We start from the raw sequence: 22,099 nt of genomic DNA, 5'->3' as shown, positions 1-22,099 counted from the left end.
TACTCTGGTCTTCCTCCCTCTCTCTGGAGCAGTCAGCAGTACTCCCCAACACACTCTCACCCTCCACAGTTGCCCCTTTTTCCCTCCCACACCTAATGACCGGATGGTAGAGAAATAACTTGGTTCCCCCCGCAAGCAGTACCCTCCCTTAGTGACACCAGAACCCTTACAATGGAAATGGAAAAGGTAGAATAGCAAGGGGTTACGATTACATATATTACCCGTAGCAAAGGGTTAGGGTTAGGGTTAGAAATAATGAAAGACACACACAGTGCTCCCGTTCTGGATGACTGTATTGTAACTCAGCCTAGTTACAACAAAGCTACGGCTGGTGATTACTGCACCATGGGTATCCATACAATAATTACTGGCATGAATTATTAGCATAAGTCAATTACAGTATCACACACAGGCACCAAGTGCTCTCAGGTACCCAGACTATACGCTGCCCACGTCTGGGCGGACCACAGTATTCACCTTCTTTAAGGAATTACACTCCTACTGTCCCCGGTTGAGAATATGGGGAAGGAAGGGGGAAGCATAGGGAAGAGAATAAAGGGATTCACAGAACGGGAATTATTTAGGAAATACACGCCTTATCACGCTCAAAGAAAAGGAATAAAATAAAAGAGTGAGCCCACAAAATACCTTGCAAAAGTCCTATGCTAATACCGGTATATATTGTCTGGGGTACCCCTATTGAACTGTGGTTAACAACGTTAACTTCGCCCGCGGGCAGCACCACACTGTATACTGTATATGGAGTCGGGAGCATCAATGCTCGTTTGTACTCATCCGAAATGGCCGCCTCGCCACTCCACTGTTGTCCGGGAGGCAAGATGGCGTCGAACGCTCTCGCTAGGATGTCAGCAGGCGGAGCTAGCAGAGAGACAGCGCTGGCTGAGCTGGTGCCGGCGATGACGACCTCTGCTGGTGGTAAAGAACTCCCCGTGTCCTGCAGGCAGCCTGGAGCAGGTGTGCTGCTGCTCTCCAAACAGCTGTTGACGCCCGGGCAGACTGCTTGGAGGTCCCGCACGTCTCTGGCACGCAGACTATACCGTCACTGTAACTAGGTATAACACGAGCAATGCTACTGTGATCCTTAGCCGCACGCTACCTATACCGCTCACTGTAACTAGGTATAACTCGACTGTTAGTGCCTGACTCTGCACTTATTGTTCATATCATAACACTGGTACTGCTAGGATATCGTATCCACTAGCCAGTACTTCCTATCACCCGTCACTGTTCCACGGGGCACTCCGGCATAAAGTCAGCAACGGGGCTATCCAGAGCCCCCCCGTTAGACGTGACTTCTCGTTGTCAAGTTCACTGCAGAAGAGAACGACTTCCGCTGCACTCCTCCCTTTATCATCTCTCAGCTCTCTCCGCCACTCTCTGCCTGCTACTGCCCCCTGCTGGTCCCGCCTGCCAGTCACACGGGGAGACGCACTGTAAAATATGAATCAATACTGTCATTTATGATCCGTATTCACATGCTCTTTGGACGGGGACGTTTGTGTCATTGTTCGTGTGAATCAATGACACTAGTTAGAATGTCTTTGTGTACAAAAAGGGATATAAACACAGTCAGCAGTTCTGAATAATATACCATATTTTCCAGACTGCTACATTTGCAGTGTACTAATGTACAGTACTATATAGTGCAAAGCAGAAATGGGATGAGGTACAATTTAGGTACAATTTACAGTAAGGTGTACGAGTTGTAGTGCAATCCTTCATCAATAAATATAAAGTGTGGGGAGTGGGTGCTACAGTGTGTTTGTTTAAAGTGGGTGTGTGCTATAAAGTGTGTGGAGTGGGTGCTACAGTGTGTTTGTTTAAAGTGAGTGTGTGCGTGTGGATGTGTGTGCTATGTGCATTTGATGGTTGTTGTTGTGTAGTGTTCATTGTTCGTTTAGCAGCCTGATGGCCTGGGGATAGAAGCTTCTTCTGAGTCTTTCTGTGCTCGCCTTGAGACTCCGGTATCGCTTGCCTGACCGCAGCAGTTCAAAGAGGCAGTTGTTCGGGTGACTGGAGTCTTTAATGATTCTCTTAGCCTTGCCCCTGCAACGCTTGTTGTAAATGTTCTGGAGGGTGGGGAGCCCCCCTCCAATTGTGCGTTCGGCTGAACGTGTCACTCTTTGTAGTCTGCTTCGGTCTTGTGCAGTGCTATTCCCAAACCAGGAGGTGATGTTGCCAGTCAGGATGCTCTCTATTGTACATGAGTAGAAGTTCTTAAGTATATGTAAACCCTTAGGGAAGGTATTGATATTGTGTCTAGCCCAGACGTGGGTTGCACTTAGTCTGGGTACAACGAGAGCACTTGGTGCCTAGAGCGTAATCATCTAATGATCAGACTGTAATTATTGTGTAACAATAACCATGGTGCAATAATCACCAGACGTAGCTATGGTGTAACTAGGCCAATGATATAATAATACTCAGACTGAATGGGAGCACGGTGTGTGTGTCTTTTATTGAGCCTAATCCTAACCCTTTGATGCGGGTAATATATCTATTATTAACCCCTTCCTATTCAACCTTCCCTTTTCCACTGTAAGGTTTCTGGTGTTAATGAGGGAGGGTACTGCTTGCGGGGGGAACCAAGTTATTTATTTACCATTCGGTCATTAGGTGTGGGGGGGTGCTAAGGGGACAATTGGGGAGAGTGAGGGCGTGTTGGGGAGTACTGCTGACTGCCCAAGAGAGAGGGAGGAAGACCAGAGTACCGGACTAGGTTTGTAAATCCTGGGCCTCATACACCCCCACTGCCAGCCTCCAGTTGACGCTCCTGACCCCAAAGACGGAGGTGCAGCTAGCCAGAGTTCTACTGTGTCTCGCTACCTAGTGACCGTGCACCACAGTTCCCACGAAGCAGGGATAATCCACCCTGCTACACTAAGGTCTGCTGACCAGCTGCTGCTGGAGGTGCCCAGGACCAGGCTCAAAACCAGGGGGGACAGAGCCTTCGCTGCCACTGCCCCTCGGCTCTGGAACAGCCCCCCCCCCCACATAAGATCTGCCCAGAGAGCCTAGAGGCTTTTAAAATCACTGCTTAAAACACACCTCTTTTCCCTGGCCTTTGACCAGAGTTAGCTTGCCACTTGTACGCTACGTTTGCTGTTACTCTGGACTTTTTTATCTATTTTCTTGTCTCTTTTATATTGCACCTTGCTCTTGTTTTCTTAAGTGTACTATACCTTTTTCTGTCATTTTTGTGTACTTTACTTGTTACTGCATTGTATGTGTTTTTTTTATCATGTCCTACCTGCAAATCACTTTGGGCTGTCTTTTAGTCATTGTTAATGTGCTATATAAATAAAGCTGACTTGACTTGACACCAACGGGATGGAGGTTGAGCGTGTCTCCAGCTTCCTGGGAGTCCACGTCTCCGAGGACCTCTCTTGGAACCTCAACACTGGTCAAGAAGCCCCCCCCCCACCCCTCCACCATAAACTCTAAACTATGACTCTATTGCCTTGACCAGGTTGGCCAAAAATTACTTTAATTAATCATACACTGTAATCATAGTAATCATAATTATCTGAACTACCTACCTCATACTACCCACCTCATATGTATGACAGTGCTTTATATACCCATATTTATATTCTATATTTACCGCATATATATATATATATATATATATATATATATATATATATATATATATATATATATATATATATATATATATATCCATATTTGTCTGAATATAACTGCATATAACCCCTCTATATACTTACTTATACACCTGCAAATGACCCTTAGCACTCTATGATAGCATACAAATGCTGTATATACATACATATATATATAATATATTGTGGCAGACCAGCTGTCGTGGTAATGGATCTCGGCCAGACGCGCACGGGACAGGTGAGCTTAATTAAAGCGCAATTAAGCAGACTAGAAAATGAAGACAGAGAGAAGGAAGCATTGGAGAAGCTGAGGCGAAACCTGTGTGGAACGAGAGAAGTGAGTACGAGGAGAGATAGAGAGAAGAGGAGGTGATTTTTGTCTGTGTGACCACAATGCTGTGTCTGTCTATTTCTGGAAGGAGAACCCTGCTATGTGCCAGAACCTTCGATAGTCTGAGAACCCGCCTGTGTATCGACCTCTTGCCCCGACGTCTCTTCTCCCGGATGAGCCCCCGCCCGTATGAGAACCGCTCCCCGTGTAGCGACCCCCAGTATCGGACGACTGCGATTCTAGCGGTTTACAGACTGGTTGACACTCACATTAATCTCTTATTTTCCCCTAAACAGCAATACACCTGCTGTTAAACTTGCTTCTACTTTGTGCCGTGTGTATATTGTTAATTCCAGTCTGGTGACAGCTCACACCCCAGAGTCTGTCACAATATATATATTTATTCTCACCATACCTATCAATACCTGTCTGTATTTACTTGCACATAGTTCTTTTACATATCTGTAGATACTATATCTACATATCCTACTCTAGTTACGCTGCTGGACAGTATGACTTACTACCATAGTGTCTTTATACCTGTATCACTGTACATATTATACTACAACTCTGTATACATCTGATTAGCACTACACTCAGTAGTACTCATTTATATATTTTGTACCCAGTTTAATCACCTGTACATTGTATATTGCTGTTGCACTTTACTGCTACATTTGCACTCTGGTTGGATGCCAAACTTATTTTTGTGGTACTATACTTGTGCTGTATGATGCCAATACATATTATGACAATGACATCACAACATCATCACAATGTCATCACAACGTCATCACAAGTTTCAAGTTTCTTTATTAGTAGTCATACAGATATACAGAATACTTTTGCATGAAATGCTTCTTTCTGTTTTGCTCCTGAGAGTGTGCTAGATAAAATAACAATATAGTGTAAAATAGTATAATATAAGTATGAAATAAAAAGTCAAGTACGTAAACAAGTGTAAACAAAACAAAAATGTTCAATATACATATATACAGTATATGTACAGTCTATACTTCTGTACAGTCTATACAGTCAGCTACTATACAGTAGTGTAGAATGGTGAGGTATAGCTTAGCTTGTGGTGCCACCTTGTGGTGGTGAGGTGCAATGAGGTGCATGGGATTGATGTCAATAAATATAAAGTGTGTGTTAGTGTCTAAAGTGGGTGCTACAGTGTGTTGTTTATTTAAAGTGAGTGCGTGTGGATGTGTGTGTTGTGGGTGTATTTGATGGTCTGTTATTGTTCATTGAGCATCCTGATGGCCTGGGGATAGAAGCTCCTTCTGAGTCTCTCTGTGCTTGCCATGAGACTCCGGTATCGCTTGCCTGACTGCAGCAGTTCAAAGAGGCAGTTGTTTGGGTGGCTGGGGTCTTTGATTATTCTCTTAGCCTTACCCATACAGCGCTTGTTGTAAATGTCTTGGAGAGTGGGAAGCCCCCCTCCAATTGTGCGTTGGGCTGAACGGGCCACTCTCTGTAGTCTGCTACGGTCTTGTGCAGTGCTATTCCCAAACCAGGAGGTGATATTGCCAGTCAGGATGCTCTCTATTGTGCATGAGTAGAAGTTCTTAAGGATCTTCTGACTCACTTTGAACTTCCTTAGGCGCCTAAGGAAGTAGAGGCGTTGTCGTGCCTTCTTGATAACACTGTCAATGTGTGTGGTCCATGTCAAGTCCTCGGATATGTGGACTCCGAGGTACTTAAAACTGTTCACTCTCTCAACTGGTGCTCCGTCGATGCTGAGGGGGGCTGTAGTCCCTGACCCCCGACCTCCTAAAGTCCTCAATCATCTCCTTTGTTTTGCTGACGTTCAGGGAGAGGCACAACGTCATCACAATGTCATCGTGTCATCACAATATCACCACAACTTCATCATGTCATCACAACGTCATCACAACGTCATCACAACATCATCACAACGTCATCACAATGCTGAAGAAATAAACACCTTTTGTTTTCTTCAAAATCTTTATTCGTTTAATCAAAACAATTTAAACAATACAACAATAGCAGGTACTATAAACACAGGCCAAGAGATGCTCTTTCAAAGGTTTTGATATGAATTAGCTTTTCATGCTTTTCTACTGAATCATTTACATTTAAGTCAGTTTAAGATTGTTAATCAAATTGGGTAAATTGGGTATTTTAGGCGTGCCTGTGGCATGGCAATAGAGTTCTCTGACCATCTGAATCAAACACTAAATAAATAAGTATGCAGCCAGTCAGTCTACTTCAGCGATCAGTCAATAAGTACAGATAACTATTTGAAATGAATCAATAAGTGGTATTGCCCTCTGCAGTAGGCTGTATAGGAGCTAATGAAGGAACCACTGTAGACCCTTTTACTGATAATGTTCACATTAACTTCTTATTTCTTAGTGGCCAGGGCCTCCAAAAGAAACACACCCAAGACTTTAGCTGCACTCCTGGTTTATAGGCATCAAATCAACAATGTTAAATAGTTACAAACGTCTGTTTTAGTACTTACTTCACTGTGTTCGCTGTATACAAACATACCGTGTTCGGGCCAATCAGCAATACCAACTGATTCACGTGACTAAGTTGCCCCCTACCTGCGCGAGCTGCTGCACTAAAAAAGTATGACGGGGCTCTATGGAGAAACCATGACACTTGATGCGCGCATTCACGGAGTCTGACGTATACAGCAAACAGTTCTATAGAGAAAATAATGCTGCCATAAGGATACAAAAGTGCTCACAACAAGAAATGCTCATCTTACTCCCTATTCCCCGTACCTGGCTAACTGAGTTAGCCGGATAATTTTCAGCATAGCTTGACTTAAGCCAGACATTTCCGTTCCCCGACGTCGGATTTTCTAAGTCGCTATGGCAACAGATCGAAAAGTTTTAACCTGCTCCGGAGCAGGGTTTAGTTGAGTTAGCTGGATATAAGCTGGCCACTCCCTCAGAACAAAATGGCAGCTCCCTTCCTCAGAGATTGATTGGAAACTTTATTAACAGATTGCAGAATGGGGTACAATACAGTACGGCTCAATACACACAATTGTTAAGGGGATGCAGACCCAGAGAAAGACTTTCGTCTTGTTTACATCAGGGTCCCCCATTTTCAATTCATAATGACATTTATGACATACATGACATACAGATATACATATATATATCATGACATTTATGGCATACATGACATACAGATATACAGTACTGTTACATTTGTGACATACAAGATATGCAAATATACAGTACTGTTAAACAGAGATCCTAACAGAAAATATATATACGAGGGGGAGGAAACTGTACATTGGGAGGGGGTGGGTGGGTGCAAGGGGGTGTTTGGACATTTAGGGGGTCCAGTTTCGAATTGCAGCCTGCCGTAGGTGCTCTTTGATCCCATTATACCATTCTGAATAAGGTTTTCGCAAGATGATTTCCAGAATGTATTGATTTCATAGAATGTGTGAAATAGGCCTATAATTAAAAACAATTAAAATACATTAAACTGGTCAAATAAATGCTTTTGAAATGTAAAATAATAGACCTAAAATGCTGATAATAAATCATATTCAGCCTATGGATTTCCTATACTGCACGACACCTGTCTGAGCTGCGGGATGAGGCGCGCTTGTTTCTGATGGAGAATGCGTCCCAGATCGCTGCCCACCTCCGATGCCGACTAGATAACAATTGAGGGGGAATACGCACAGCTATACCTACCTATTCGAAAAAAACATTATCTGCACTGACTTATATAAAAAATAAGTACAGATCACGTCTTAATGATTGTGGAGGATGATCTGTCGCTGTCTCCAAAATTAAACCCAGACTATGCCCATCCATCTCATTAGGTGAGTTGAACATTATAGCCTTCTAAATGAAACACGCTATATGTATTCATTTTATGGTTGTTTGATTATTGTGTTATTTTGTGTAGTTATTGTGCGTGTTAAAAGCCTCCAATGCATATGTGTGCATGTGAACATTTGCATGTTTCAACCACCTCTATATAATAGTGGGGGTCGCGGCTCTCTGACACCGTTATTTCGGGGGTCGCGGCCTGAAAACTTTAGGAACGATGTATTTATTATATTACATACCTAAGCGCATACAGTACAGATATCCTCATACGTATCTATTAATTCATATCAATTAGATATACTCTTTATCTTTGGGCTTGTTTTTGTATACTTATTCTGAAAGAGTTAAAATAATTATTTTCGCTAGCAAGATCTCATTCGATTATTAAGTTAAATGCATAATCTATAGGCACATTTAAATAAATATAATCTGATTGATTGGGGTAATGAGGGACTTAAAATGTGCCTATAGATTATGCATTTAACTTGTCGGCGAGGCTATTGAGCCGTACTGTATTGTACCCATTCTGCAATCTTGTTAATAAAGTTTTAAATCAATCAATCAATCAATCAATCAATCAATCAATCAATGCCGTTAGAAAATCAGGATTTCTGCGATCGACACCTGCTGTCTTTTTATGTGTGGCGGCCGCGCGCAATTATCTTGAGTATCAAGTCTGGTTCGAATGAACGAGACTGAATCCACCTTCGAGGAACAAGGAAAGCCCAGATTCAAACATCGGGTTAATTGAATCTGGATAATGGGACTTTTGATTGACTTAGTTGAACCAGGTACAGGGAATAGGGCAGTTCACCTTAAATAATGCCATTGTTTAGAAAAAAGGAATAATAGTATTATTTCCTATGTGCTTGTGGACACAAGTCTCCTGGAGCAGGAAGTGAACAGTAGGCTGTATGTAAATATTCCCGTTGTGAATATTAGCACTAGCTATACAGAGCAGCTGTAGTTGAAGCAGTTGTAGTATATTATGAACACATTACAAAGTCAAAGTGAGATGTGTGTGTGTACTCTCTACTCTGTAATCAAGAAGGTCATCATTTATCACTTATACTGTACCATGATACTTTTTTTCTTTATAAATACTACCTTTTAGGAAATACCATGATACCTTTAGGAAATACCATGACACCTTTAGGAAATACCACGACACCTTTAGGAAATACCATGACACCTTTTAGGAAATACCATGAATGACACCTTTAGGAAATACCATGACACTTTTAGGAAATACCACGACACCTTTAGGAAATACCATGACACCTTTAGGAAATACCATGACACCTTTAGGAAATACCATGACACCTTTTAGGAAATACCATGAATGACACCTTTAGGAAATACCATGACACTTTTAGGAAATACCATGAATGACACCTTATAGGAAATACCATGAATGACACCTTTAGGAAATACCACGACACCTTTAGGAAATACCATGAATGACACCTTTAGGAAATACCACGACACCTTTAGGAAATACCATGACACCTTTAGGAAATACCATGACACCTTTAGGAAATACCATGACACCTTTTAGGAAATACCATGAATGACACCTTTAGGAAATACCATGACACTTTTAGGAAATACCATGAATGACACCTTATAGGAAATACCATGAATGACACCTTTAGGAAATACCACGACACCTTTAGGAAATACCATGAATGACACCTTTAGGAAATACCATGACACCTTTAGGAAATACCATGACACCTTTAGGAAATACCATGACACCTTTAGGAAATACCATGATACCTTTAGGAAATACCATGATACCTTTTAGGAAATACCACGACACCTTTAGGAAATACCACGACACCTTTAGGAAATACCATGATACCTTTTAGGAAATACCATGACACCATTAGGAAATACCATGACACCTTTAGGAAATACCATGATACCTTTAGGAAATACCATGACACCTTTAGGAAATACCATGACACCTTTAGGAAATACCATGACACTTGTTCTTCAGTGTCTGTGTCTCTGTGCTCTACTGCTCTTCACATCCTCCACCTCTTGAAACCCATGAACATACTGCAGCCGTAGCAGAGTGTCGCCACAAACGCAAATATCTGAAACAAGAGAAACAAACAGCTGTCAAACATGTTGTAATAATAATAACAGTGGTGGAAGAAGTACACAGTTCCTTTACTTAACACATTCCCGGCCAAGCACGGACATGTCCGTGTTTCGGATCCAACGGTCGATGGCCAACCACGGACATGTCCGTGGCAAGGTTGTTTTGGCTTTTATTCCATTGTAATATCCCACTCAATGTCACTCTGCGGCACTGCAGATTTACCCTACTCTTGGAATTCGGAAAAGTGCATTACCGGCCAGATCCTCGTAGGGGCACTGATAATGCAGTGTTCCCTGTGGCAGTGTTTTATTTTTTTTACTTTGAATGGACTTTCCTGCTAGGCTGAATCTATGCGTGTAGCATGTAGCATTTTGCGACGCCGAATTCAGTATGCAGTAAAGGAATATATCATCAGCCAATGGCCATATGGATCTACCAGATGGCGATCGATAACTGGGAAATCCTTTTTGCAGTCCAACCGGTCACAGGTAAGAGCTATTTGACGTCAATACAACCCAATCGTAATCAACCTTGTTATCATAGCCAACCACCCGGTCAGCGAATTAGGCTACTGAGGCTAATGCCGTTATTGGTAATCAATAATCAGAAACGACGTCCCCCGCCGCCCCCCCCCCCCCCCCCCCCTTTCATGCAGTCATGGTGATTTGATTTGATTTTTATTTGTCTCAAACATAGAAACATAAAACAAGTTTAAAAAACTAAAAGGTAAATAGTCAAAGACTATTTCCATTAGGGGTGTAGCGGTACACAGAAGCCACGGTTCGGTACGTACCTCGGTATTGGGGTCACGGTTCGGTACGAGTTCGGTACAACAGAAAAAAAATATTTATAATAATTATTATTAATATAATTTTTTTGTAATCTTTTTTGTTGTAATTTAAAAAAATTATATATTATATTTATGATAATTATTATAATTATTATTATTAAATAGAATACTTTTCTATAGGCTTGCCATGGTAATTAGTAGGGGTGGGACGATACATCGATCCAGATCGATACATCGATGTAATTATCAACAATCGAATCGGATCGATGCGATGTAATAAGATCGATTCATATCGATACTCTTATTTTGAAAATCCTGTGGCGAGTCTCATATCCGCCCAAGAACAACAGCAGTAGCTCCGTGTGTGTAGATGTTACAGCATAGCATTCTCCCTTTCTGTGTGTGTGTGTGTGTGTGTGTGCGCGCGTCTTTGGAAAGACCAGATGAGGTCAGAGGAGTTTGATGTTTAAATGTTATTTAAACATAAACAATATAATACATAATAAATGTAGGCCTATACATGATCATGCAACATCAACAAATTGTTGTAGGAACGGTTTGGGAGAGGGAGGTTGTGAGTTTTGAGTTCCAAAAAATTTAGCTTAAAGTTTAAAGCTCAATATATAAAAACGTGGCACTTTACAGTGAACAGGAGGTCTATTTGTATTAAAAACAATAGATTGATTTTCCTTTAAATGTCTGGAAGAGCTCAAAAATACTTTTTTTTGTTGATCTAAATGTTACTGATTGTGTTAAATGGGCATATGATATCATCTCATATCGATCGCAGGCACCTGAATCTAATCGTATCGTATTGTATCGTGAGAGACTTTGTGATATCGGCAAATATCGTATCGTTGTCCAAAGAATCGATATCGTATCGTATCATGATGAAACTGGTGATTCCCACCCCTAGTAATTAGTGATACTGGTGTCATTCTGTGTTCAGGCATCCACTTGCTTACTGCCCATAGGCGGCGGGTCTATAAGGCCAGGGGGGGCTATGCCTATTGCCTACCCAGAATATTATGCTGGGAATTTTGAAATGTATATATAATATATGTGCGCAGGCTGCTGGCTATTGTGTGTCTTGTGCTGCAGCCCGCTGGCCGAGGTGTCAACGGCGAAGGTGTCAGTTGGCTAGGTGGCAGTGTTTAACATTCCAGGTACAGGCAGTAACCAATCACGCATAGGCTCAGGTTAAATAATGTAGCCAATCACATCATGCATATGATCATCCTGATCCCGCAGTAAAGCAAACATCTGCGTTCCGAATCTCCGCCCGCCGATCGTTTTGTAGCGAACACCAGCGCGCTATTTTGAGTCAAATTTCAAAAAGCTAAATGGATATACGGTATTTTCCCAAGGCATATAAACAAAGTAATTTAGAAGCTGCACCGGGTTGGCCCTGGGCATAACTACACGGATCACCTGAGGCTATATGTTGCGTTATCTTGACAAACAAGCTTCCCAAGCTCTAAGGACATAATGAGAGTCCGAGTTCATCAAATCGTGGAAACTTTTTAGAGCTACTGTATGTACATTGTTTTCAAAGCATGATGAGATCTAAATTACGAAAGACGTTCCCTTCATTGCTGTCAGCACTGCAACTTGTGATTCAAGTCGTGAACGGTCTTTCTCAGCAATGAGGCACATCACATCCAAAAAAACAACAATGTGCCAGTCTGCTTCACATTGAAAGTGATCTCACAGACAAAGTTAAAGCAGAAAAGATCATTGATGCCAAGAAAGACGAAACGTCGCATTTTGCTGCATTAAGGTAAGACAATGGTTAATCTATTATTGGATGCCTTCATTTGAACACTTAATTTGCACTGTGTATTGACAAAAAAGGAAAAATGTTGGGCGCTCCGCGCGATATAGCCTAACCCTAATGTCCGGTTCACGCGCCGCCTATGTTACTGCCCCTTTAAACTTATCCTTGCTAAGTTTCAGTTTCACTTCCAGAGAGAATTTTACTTCACGACCAGACTGAACTAGAGAACAGATGACATATTACAACAATAGCAGAGGATTATTTGGATTTAAACACAGTGGAGCTCAGATGATCTGTCCGGAAAAGTAGGTTTCTTCTTTTTATTTGATTGTGCGCCTGTGAGTCCGGCGGGCCGCGGGGGAGAATGTTGATGTGTTTGTTGGCGCGCGTGTGTGTGTGTCGGCAACGCGTGTGTGTTTAACTTTCTTTCCATTGGTTTCATTTGGTTAACGTTATTGGGCGCACAAGAAAACGAAAGAAAACTGTATTAACCCTGCAGCTGTTCCAATTGTAAATGTGCCTTTCTCCTCCGTGCACTTTCACCGCTCTGAAGTCTGAACTCGGTGTGCCCGGCCACACGCGCTGTTCTCGCACGGACCTCGCGAGTGCCTGCATGTGGGTGTGTTTGCGCTGTGGGGCGTATTCGTCGCATGGGTGCGCGTACCGCACCGTGACGGCCGTACCGTAAATTCGCGGGACGAATACACGTACCGTCCGTTACACCCCTAATTTCCACACAATAAGTGTTCGAGAAGGAACAGGAGGAAGTAAAACAACTTATCAAGCCCTGCCCCTTCCTTACAATATTTTACATTATAATTTAATAAAAATAAAAATAATATAACAAATAATAAATAAAATAAAAGTACAGTTTTTTATATATCCAAATATTCAAATGAGAAAAAACAATAGGCAGTCACATTACTGCTCAAACTCCTCTTATGTGTCCATAAGTGCTTGTTTATAGCTACCTTTAAATGTATTGATATTTTTGCTTAATTTTATACTCGCATCCAGACCATTCCAGAGTGATACCCCACAAACTGCAGTCATGGTGGACCATGATACTGATCAAATGCATTTAGATTTTTATCTTTAGCTGGTCTATGGCCGAAACGCCATGCGATTTAACGTTATTAGCTTAGTGCCTTGTAACTCGCTTTCCAGGAAATACCCCAGAACATTTAGCTATATAGTTCATATTCATCCAGATCGATATATTGATCTATTATCAATAATCAAATAGGATCGATGCAACGTAAAAAGATCGATTCATATTGCGATACTCTTATTTTGAAAATCCAGCGAGTCATATCCGCCCAGTAGTTGAAACGCTGTGTAGACATTACAGCAGAGCAGCGCTACAGAGCGCCTATTTTGCGACCCGATATAAGTCTGTGCAGTTTTTTCCCCGCAACGGTCAAATGCATCTACAGTAACATGCTTTGCATCGTTGCCATTCCTTTATGCCCACGTCGCGTGTGCAGACCTAAATTTTAACGTTACGTTAGCTGCTTAAGCTAACTAAGCTAAGCAGCTAACGGTGAGAGAACAGGAGAGGGGAAGGAGGAGGAGGGGGCGGGGGCATTCTGTGTGTGGGGACTGGGGGAGGGGCATTCTGTGTGTGTGTGTGCGTTTGAAAAGACCAGATGATGTCAGGAGTATATTATATTGATAGTATTAGGATGGACAGATAATGTTGATATTTAAACATGAATACATAGAGAGGGAGAGGGAGGGGTTTACAAGATTAAAGCTCAATATATAAAAATAGATTGTTTTTCATTTAAATGTCTGGAAGAGCTCAAAAATAAAAACGTCAATTGATATTTCCGTAGCCTTTTTTTAGTTGATCTAAATGTGACTGATTGTGTTAAATGGGCACATAATATCGTCTCATATCGATCGCAGGCACCTGAATCGAATCGTATTGTATCGTGGCAGACTTTGTGATATCGGCAAATATCGTATCGTTGGCCAAAGAATCTATATCGTATCGTATCGTGATGGAACTGGTGATTCCCACCCCTAATAACTACCATGTTGTTGATTTTATTAGAACAAGGCTTTATGATATCCTCCACAACACATATATAAGCACAGCAAAACTATGTTTCACCATTTTGAAAATTCTGAAGGTATCTGCAGAAAAAAAGGTACAACTGTGGTGTTAGGGTCATTCTTGACCCGGCAAGGTAAAACTATACTATACAAATACTAAATATAAATAAATTAAATAATAATAAATATACTAAACTTTTTTTCAGTAGTTATATTCTAATATTGTTCTATTATAGTCAGAAAACATTATTATCTATGGGTTTCACATTTAGTATATTATGAGTTTCAAGTTCAAGTTTCAAGTTTCTTTAATAGTTGTCATACAGAAGTACAGAATACTTTCATACAAAATGCTTCTTACTGTTACGCTCCAGAGACTGTGCTAGACAAGATAGTATCAAATAACATAGTATAGCATGTAATTTAGAAGAAGAAAATGAGGTCACAGTGTTCGGTATAGACATATGTACAATGTTCTGAGTTACCATATAATATACAATACTATGCAGTGTACTAATGTACAGTACTATATAGTGCAAAGCAGAAATGGGATGAGGTACAATTTAGGTACAATTTACAGTAAGGTGTACGAGTTGTAGTGCAATCCTTCATCAATAAATATAAAGTGTGGGGAGTGGGTGCTACAGTGTGTTTGTTTAAAGTGGGTGTGTGCTATAAAGTGTGTGGAGTGGGTGCTACAGTGTGTTTGTTTAAAGTGAGTGTGTGCGTGTGGATGTGTGTGCTATGTGCGTTTGGTGGTTGTTGTTGTGTAGTGTTCATTGTTCGTTTAGCAGCCTGATGGCCTGGGGATAGAAGCTTCTTCTGAGTCTTTCTGTGCTCGCCTTGAGACTCCGGTATCGCTTGCCTGACCGCAGCAGTTCAAAGAGGCAGTTGTTCGGGTGACTGGAGTCTTTAATGATTCTCTTAGCCTTGCCCTTGAACTCCAGTTTGAACAAGCTGACTCTAGAGCTATGTGGCAGGGGCTCAAAACGATGACAGACTACAAAGGCGCCTCCCTCAAACTGAACAGTGACATCTCCTTAGCAAATGACCTCAATACCTTCTATGCGAGGTTTGATGCTGGTAATAACAACACCAGCTCACAAGCCACGGCAATGGGGGGGGGGGGGGGGGGGGTCGGCTGCTGATGGAGGCGCAGTGTTCAGGGTAACAGAGCATGAGGTGAGGCGGACCTTTAAAAAAGTGAATATCAGGAAGGCAGCAGGTCCGGACGGCATCCCCGGCCGCGTCCTAAAAGTCTGTGCCGACCAACTGGCCCCAGTATTCACTGACATATTTAACCTGTCCTTAGAACAGGCTGTCATCCCCACCTGCCTGAAGAAGTCCACTATTATCCCTGTACCCAAAAAATCCAAGCCTGCTTGCCTCAACGACTACCGCCCTGTAGCTCTCACCTCCATAGCCATGAAGTGCTTTGAGAAGCTAGTAAAGGGCTACATCTGCTCCTCCCTCCCCATCAACATGGACCCCCTGCAATTTGCATACCGCCCCAACAGGTCCACGGAGGACGCCATAGCCCATGTGCTGCACACAGCAGCATCACACCTGGACAAGAGGCAGGGGAACTATGTGAGAATGCTATTCATCGACTACAGCTCGGCATTCAATACCATAGTCCCCTCCATACTCATAGCCAAGCTCAGGGACCTGGGCTTGAACTATGACCTCTGCCAGTGGGTCTTGGACTTCCTGACTGGCAGACCCCAGGTGGTGAGAGCAGGCAACTGCACCTCCTCATCCATCACCCTCAACATAGGGGCCCCCCAGGGCTGTGTTCTGAGTCCCCTCCTCTACTCCCTGTACACACACGACTGTGTGGCTCAGCGGAGTAGCAATACAATCATCAAATTTGCTGACGACACAGTGGTGGTGGGCCTGATCTCTGCCAACGACGAGAGGGCCTACCTGGAAGAGGTCAAGGTCCTGGCGGGATGGTGCCAGGAAAACAGCCTCTCCCTGAACGTCAGCAAAACAAAGGAGATGATTGTGGACTTCAGGAGGTCGGGGGTCAAGGACTACAGCCCCCTCAGCATCGACGGGGCACCGGTTGAGAGAGTCAACAGCTTTAAGTACCTCGGAGCCTACATATCCGAGGACTTGACATGGACCACACACATTGACAGTGTTGTGAAGAAGGCACGACAACGCCTCTACTTCCTCAGGCGCCTAAGGAAGTTCCAAGTCAGTCAGAAGATCCTTAAGAACTTCTACTCATGTACAATAGAGAGCATCTTGACCGGCAACATCACCTCCTGGTTTGGGAATAGCACTGCACAAGACCGAAGCAGACTACAAAGAGTGACACGTTCAGCCGAACGCACAATTGGAGGGGGGCTCCCCACCCTCCAGAACATTTACAACAAGCGTTGCAAGGGCAAGGCTAAGAGAATCATTAAAGACTCCAGTCACCCGAACAACTGCCTCTTTGAACTGCTGCGGTCAAGCAAGCGATACCGGAGTCTCAAGGCGAGCACAGAAAGACTCAGAAGAAGCTTCTATCCCCAGGCCATCAGGCTGCTAAACGAACAATGAATGAACACTACACAACAACAACCACCAAACGCACATAGCACACACATCCACACGCACACACTCACTTTAAACAAACACACTGTAGCACCCACTCCACACACTTTATAGCACACACCCACTTTAAACAAACACACTGTAGCACCCACTCCCCACACTTTATATTTATTGATGAAGGATTGCACTACAACTCGTACACCTTACTGTAAATTGTACCTAAATTGTACCTCATCCCATTTCTGCTTTGCACTAGATAGTACTGTACATTAGTACACTGCATAGTATTGTATATTATATGGTAACTCAGAACATTGTACATATGTCTATACCGAACACTGTGACCTCATTTTCTTCTTCTAAATTACATGCTGTACTATGTTATTTGATACTATCTTGTCTAGCACAGTCTCTGGAGCGTAACAGTAAGAAGCATTTTGTATGAAAGTATTCTGTACTTCTGTATGACAACTATTAAAGAAACTTGAACTTGAACTTGAACTTGAAACTTGTTGTAAATGTTCTGGAGGGTGGGGAGCCCCCCTCCAATTGTGCGTTCGGCTGAACGTGTCACTCTTTGTAGTCTGCTTCGGTCTTGTGCAGTGCTATTCCCAAACCAGGAGGTGATGTTGCCGGTCAAGATGCTCTCTATTGTACATGAGTAGAAGTTCTTAAGGATCTTCTGACTGACTTGGAACTTCCTTAGGCGCCTGAGGAAGTAGAGGCGTTGTCGTGCCTTCTTCACAACACTGTCAATGTGTGTGGTCCATGTCAAGTCCTCGGATATGTAGGCTCCGAGGTACTTAAAGCTGTTGACTCTCTCAACCGGTGCCCCGTCGATGCTGAGGGGGCTGTAGTCCTTGACCCCCAACCTCCTGAAGTCCACAATCATCTCCTTTGTTTTGCTGACGTTCAGGGAGAGGCTGTTTTCCTGGCACCATCCCGCCAGGACCTTGACCTCTTCCAGGTAGGCCCTCTCGTCGTTGGCAGAGATCAGGCCCACCACCACTGTGTCGTCAGCAAATTTGATGATTGTATTGCTACTCCGCTGAGCCACACAGTCGTGTGTGTACAGGGAGTAGAGGAGGGGACTCAGAACACAGCCCTGGGGGGCCCCTATGATTGAACAACCTCATTTTCATCTTAAAAATAAGGGACATGATGTGTCTCGGGGGCCATAAAATCAAATTAGAATGGGATTATATCATTATGAATGCATTAGGGCTGACCTTCGAAGCTTTTTTTGGCAATCGAAGCTTCAGGGCCAAGCTTCGATTTTAATTTGAAGCTTAAAAAAAAAGAAAAAAAAAAATATATATATATATATATATATCAATTATTTTTAATCTTATGTTGTGGGACTTGTACAGCACTTTGGTCAACTTTGTTGTTTTTAAATGTGCTCTATAAATAAAGTGGATTGGATTAATTAATTAAGTAGCCCCTTTCGTGACTGTGCCAACAAGGTTTCACTCGGCTGCGCTGCCTGGGTGCAGTGGGGCTGCTCTCACAGCCAACGACATGACATTACATAATTATGTTGCAACCTTCGTCTATCAAGCAAACAATTATATTATATTTAATTTATAATTTATAATTATATCAGACAATGCACCTACAAAAGCAGATGATTACAATTAAATTAGCCAACTTGGTAACACATTAGTCATAGCAGCATAGGCATAGCCTTATTAATGTTTTGTGTGGCGTCGCCGTCACCTCTTTTTTAGGTGATTTGACAAAGTTGTTGTAGAGTTGTGATATGCCATTTTCTTCTGGCATATCTGGCAATCGGCTTTTTGGGCATTGTCTTTGCATATTTTAAAGTGTAACCACACGTCTTTCGTTTCATTGGAATGGAGGCGGGAAGGCGCCGCTTACTTTAGTTTCATTGGAATGGAGGCGCAAGATTTTGAAAAATAAATAAAAATAAAACTTAATTTTTTTTTTTAAACTTCTATTTTTTTTTATGTTCGAAGCTCGTGCCATCGAACGAAGCTTCGAAGCTTCGAAGTATTTAAGACAGCCCTAGAATGCATATAATGTTAGTTAGGATGTAGTATTAACTATATTGAGTGATACTCCTTTCTTTTTAGTGGTCAGGACTGAGTTAGACCCCGGGTCAACATTGACCCGCTAACAACGGTCAGTGGTGCCAATTCCTAACACAACATGAGGGTTAAATGAATAGCTTCAATCTTATAAAACCATTATATGTCAATTTGTTTTACAGTTTCATGTTCATTTGTTTCGACTAATTATTAATGTTGTTGTTTTTGTTATTATTATTACTTTGATTATTATTGTTATTATAATTATCATCTTATTATTATCTTATGAAAATTGTTTTATGAACTTATTTCACTTTACTTTTGTTTTTGTGTTTTTTTAATCCAATGATTTAATTGAGGCCCTGTATAGGTCCATCTGGGTCTCTCGCCTCTACTCTGCACCTTAATTTTTTTTACTGTTTTGCTGAATTGGTGCGAAATAAAGAAATAAAAAAAGAAATAAAAAATGTAGGAACTGGAGAAAACAACATAAACACTCACAGTCGCTGCCACGTTTATACTGTATTGCCTGGGGTCCAGGAGGGTGATGATGTTGCTGTGGGGAGACGTCATACACACAGTGTTGTTAGTGATCGTCCCGGCTCCGGTCGCTGCAGTGGTTGCAGCCTCCAACAGGAAGGCGGCGAAGTAGAAGAGCAGAGCTGTGAAATGGTAGACCACATCCTGGGAGAGAGACATGGAGAGAGAGAGAGAGAGAGAGAGAGAGAGAGAGAGAGAGAGAGAGAGAGAGAGAGAGGAGAGAAGGTGAACGTTCGAAGCGATAGGTTGTGTTTTTCAAGAGCTCAAGAGCTCCTACTGAAAACTGGAGAAAACTGGAGAAAAAGAAAAATACACTCAAATTGGAATATACCTATCTCTACACATAAAAACAAACAACTTCTGGGAAAACTGGAACAAACTAAACAAAGTACACCACGAGGAGCTACCCATCCAAAATGGAGACGTATGGGTAAACCACTTCTCCAATCTCTTTAGCCCAATATAAAATAATGAACAGCAAAAACACATACAAGATAAACTACAAAGCCTGGAGTCAACCATAAAAGACTACCAGAACCCGCTAGACTCCCCAATTACACTACAAGAACTACAGGACAAAATAAAATCACTCAAAACCAAGAAGGCCTGCGGAGCGGATGGTATCCTAAATGAAATGATCATATTCACAGACTCCAAATTCCAATCGGCTATACTAAAACTCCTTAACATTGTCCTTAGCTCCGGGATCTTCCCCAATATCTGGAACCAAGGACTCATAACACCGCTACAGCAACCTTGGAAAAATCCTCTGTATGATCATTAACCACAGACTCATACATTTCCTCACAAACAACAATACCTTGAGCAAATCACAGATTGGCTTCCTACCAAATCACCGTACAACAGACCACATTCTCACCCTCAGCACCCTAATCGACAACCAAATAAATAAAAATAAAAGCAAAGTATACTCCTGTTTCGTTGACTTCCAAAAAGCATTTGACTCAATTTGGCACGAGGGTCTGCTGTACAAACTGTTAGATAGTGGCATTGGAGGGAAAACCTACGACCTCATAAAGTCAATGTACACCAACAACACATGTGCTGTGAGGATTGAGGGAAAACACAGACTTCTTCCCTCAACACCGCAGGGTTAGACAGGGGTGCAGTTTGAGTCCAACCCTCTTCAACATAATGAACTGGCAAAAACATTGGAACAAACTGCAGCACCTGGCATCCCCCTAGCAAATACAGAAGTCAAACGCCTACTGTTTGCAGATGATCTGGTGCTGCTATCCCCAACAAAAGAAGGGCTACAACAGCACCTTGACCTTCTGCACAAATTCTCCCAGACATGGGCACTGACAGTAAACCTAAACAAAACTAAAATTATGAAATTCCAAAAAAGGCCCAGCCTACAACAACAAAAACACAAATTCCTCCTAGACACAATTTCCCTAGAAACCAAAAAAAAACTACACCTATCTCGGCCTAAACATCAGTGCTACAGGGAACTTCAACCAAGCTGTAAACGACCTGAGAGACAAAGCAAGAAGGGCTTTTTATGCCATAAAAATGCCATAAAAAGCATCACGATGGTTTCAACCGGAAATAATTTGCCGGAAGGTCTGGATTATTACATATCTCGATGTGATTTATCAAGAAATATCTACAGCAAGAATTTTGGGTCTCAATGAATCCAAAATGACAATGTGGTTAGAAGTGGTGGAGAGAATAAAAGCTAGCATATAATGGTAGTGTCTGGTTAGGAGCGAGGGATAATGGATGGATTATCCAATGGGGGGTCCGGGAGAGGGGGGTACGAGCTAGAGCATATGTGTGTAGGGTATTAGATAGCAGGTATTAGGGGTATATCCTGTATAAGACATTTAACTAATTGGTGATTTCATTGGATGTGCACGGTTAATTAATGCCTGTATATCTTATTGTGTGTTGTCATGTTTGTTTATATGTTTGTTTAAAAAATAATAAAAAAAGAAAATACAAAAAAAAGAAAACAAAAAGAAAACTATCTGACACATTGGAAAGAAACAACCCAAAACCAGAGCAAATTGAAATGCTATTTGGCCCTAAACAGAGAGTACACAGTGGCAGAATACCTGAGCACTGTGACTGACCCAAAACTAATAAGATCCTTGACTAGGTACAGACTCAGCGAGCACAGCCTAGCCATCGAGAAAGGCCGCCATAGGCAGACCTGGCTCCCAAGAGAAGACAGACTATGCACCCACTGCACACAAGATGAGGTGGAAACCGAGCTCCACTTCTTAACAACCTGCCCACTATACCAAGACATCAGAGACATATGCTTCCCACAAATTGCAAACACCCAAAGAGACTTTGAAAACATGGACAATAACTCAAAACTCCCATACGTACTGGGAGAAATACAAGAATGTGCAAACACAGAAGCCAGATTTGTGAGCTGCT

General features: G+C 42.2%; 1 protein-coding gene across 4 annotated transcripts in view; it reads right to left on the bottom strand.

The window, feature by feature from the left end:
• Window positions 1-5,938: 5,938 nt before the first annotated feature.
• mal2 (mal, T cell differentiation protein 2) overlaps window positions 5,939-22,099 on the bottom strand; it is a 33,110-nt gene continuing 16,949 nt past the window's right edge. The window contains exons 3-6 of one of the 4 annotated variants that reach the window (XR_014620811.1): window positions 19,649-19,831; window positions 9,740-9,913; window positions 9,612-9,633; window positions 5,939-9,569 (exon numbers count right to left, since the gene is read on the bottom strand). Coding sequence is in view for 1 of the 4 variants with exons in the window: in XM_084336819.1 (XP_084192945.1) it covers window positions 9,842-9,913; window positions 19,649-19,831 (255 nt within the window). In the remaining 3 variants the exon portion in view is untranslated. Of the gene's footprint in view, window positions 9,914-19,648; window positions 19,832-22,099 lie in introns of all 4 variants that reach the window. The other 3 variants (XR_014620809.1, XR_014620810.1, XM_084336819.1) reach the window with 3 other exon arrangements.

The sequence above is a fragment of the Notolepis coatsorum genome, assembly GCF_963971535.1.
Source record: "Notolepis coatsorum genome assembly, chromosome: 19".
Lineage (NCBI taxonomy): Eukaryota > Metazoa > Chordata > Actinopteri > Aulopiformes > Paralepididae > Notolepis > Notolepis coatsorum.
This window is presented reverse-complemented; position numbering and strand designations above follow the sequence as displayed.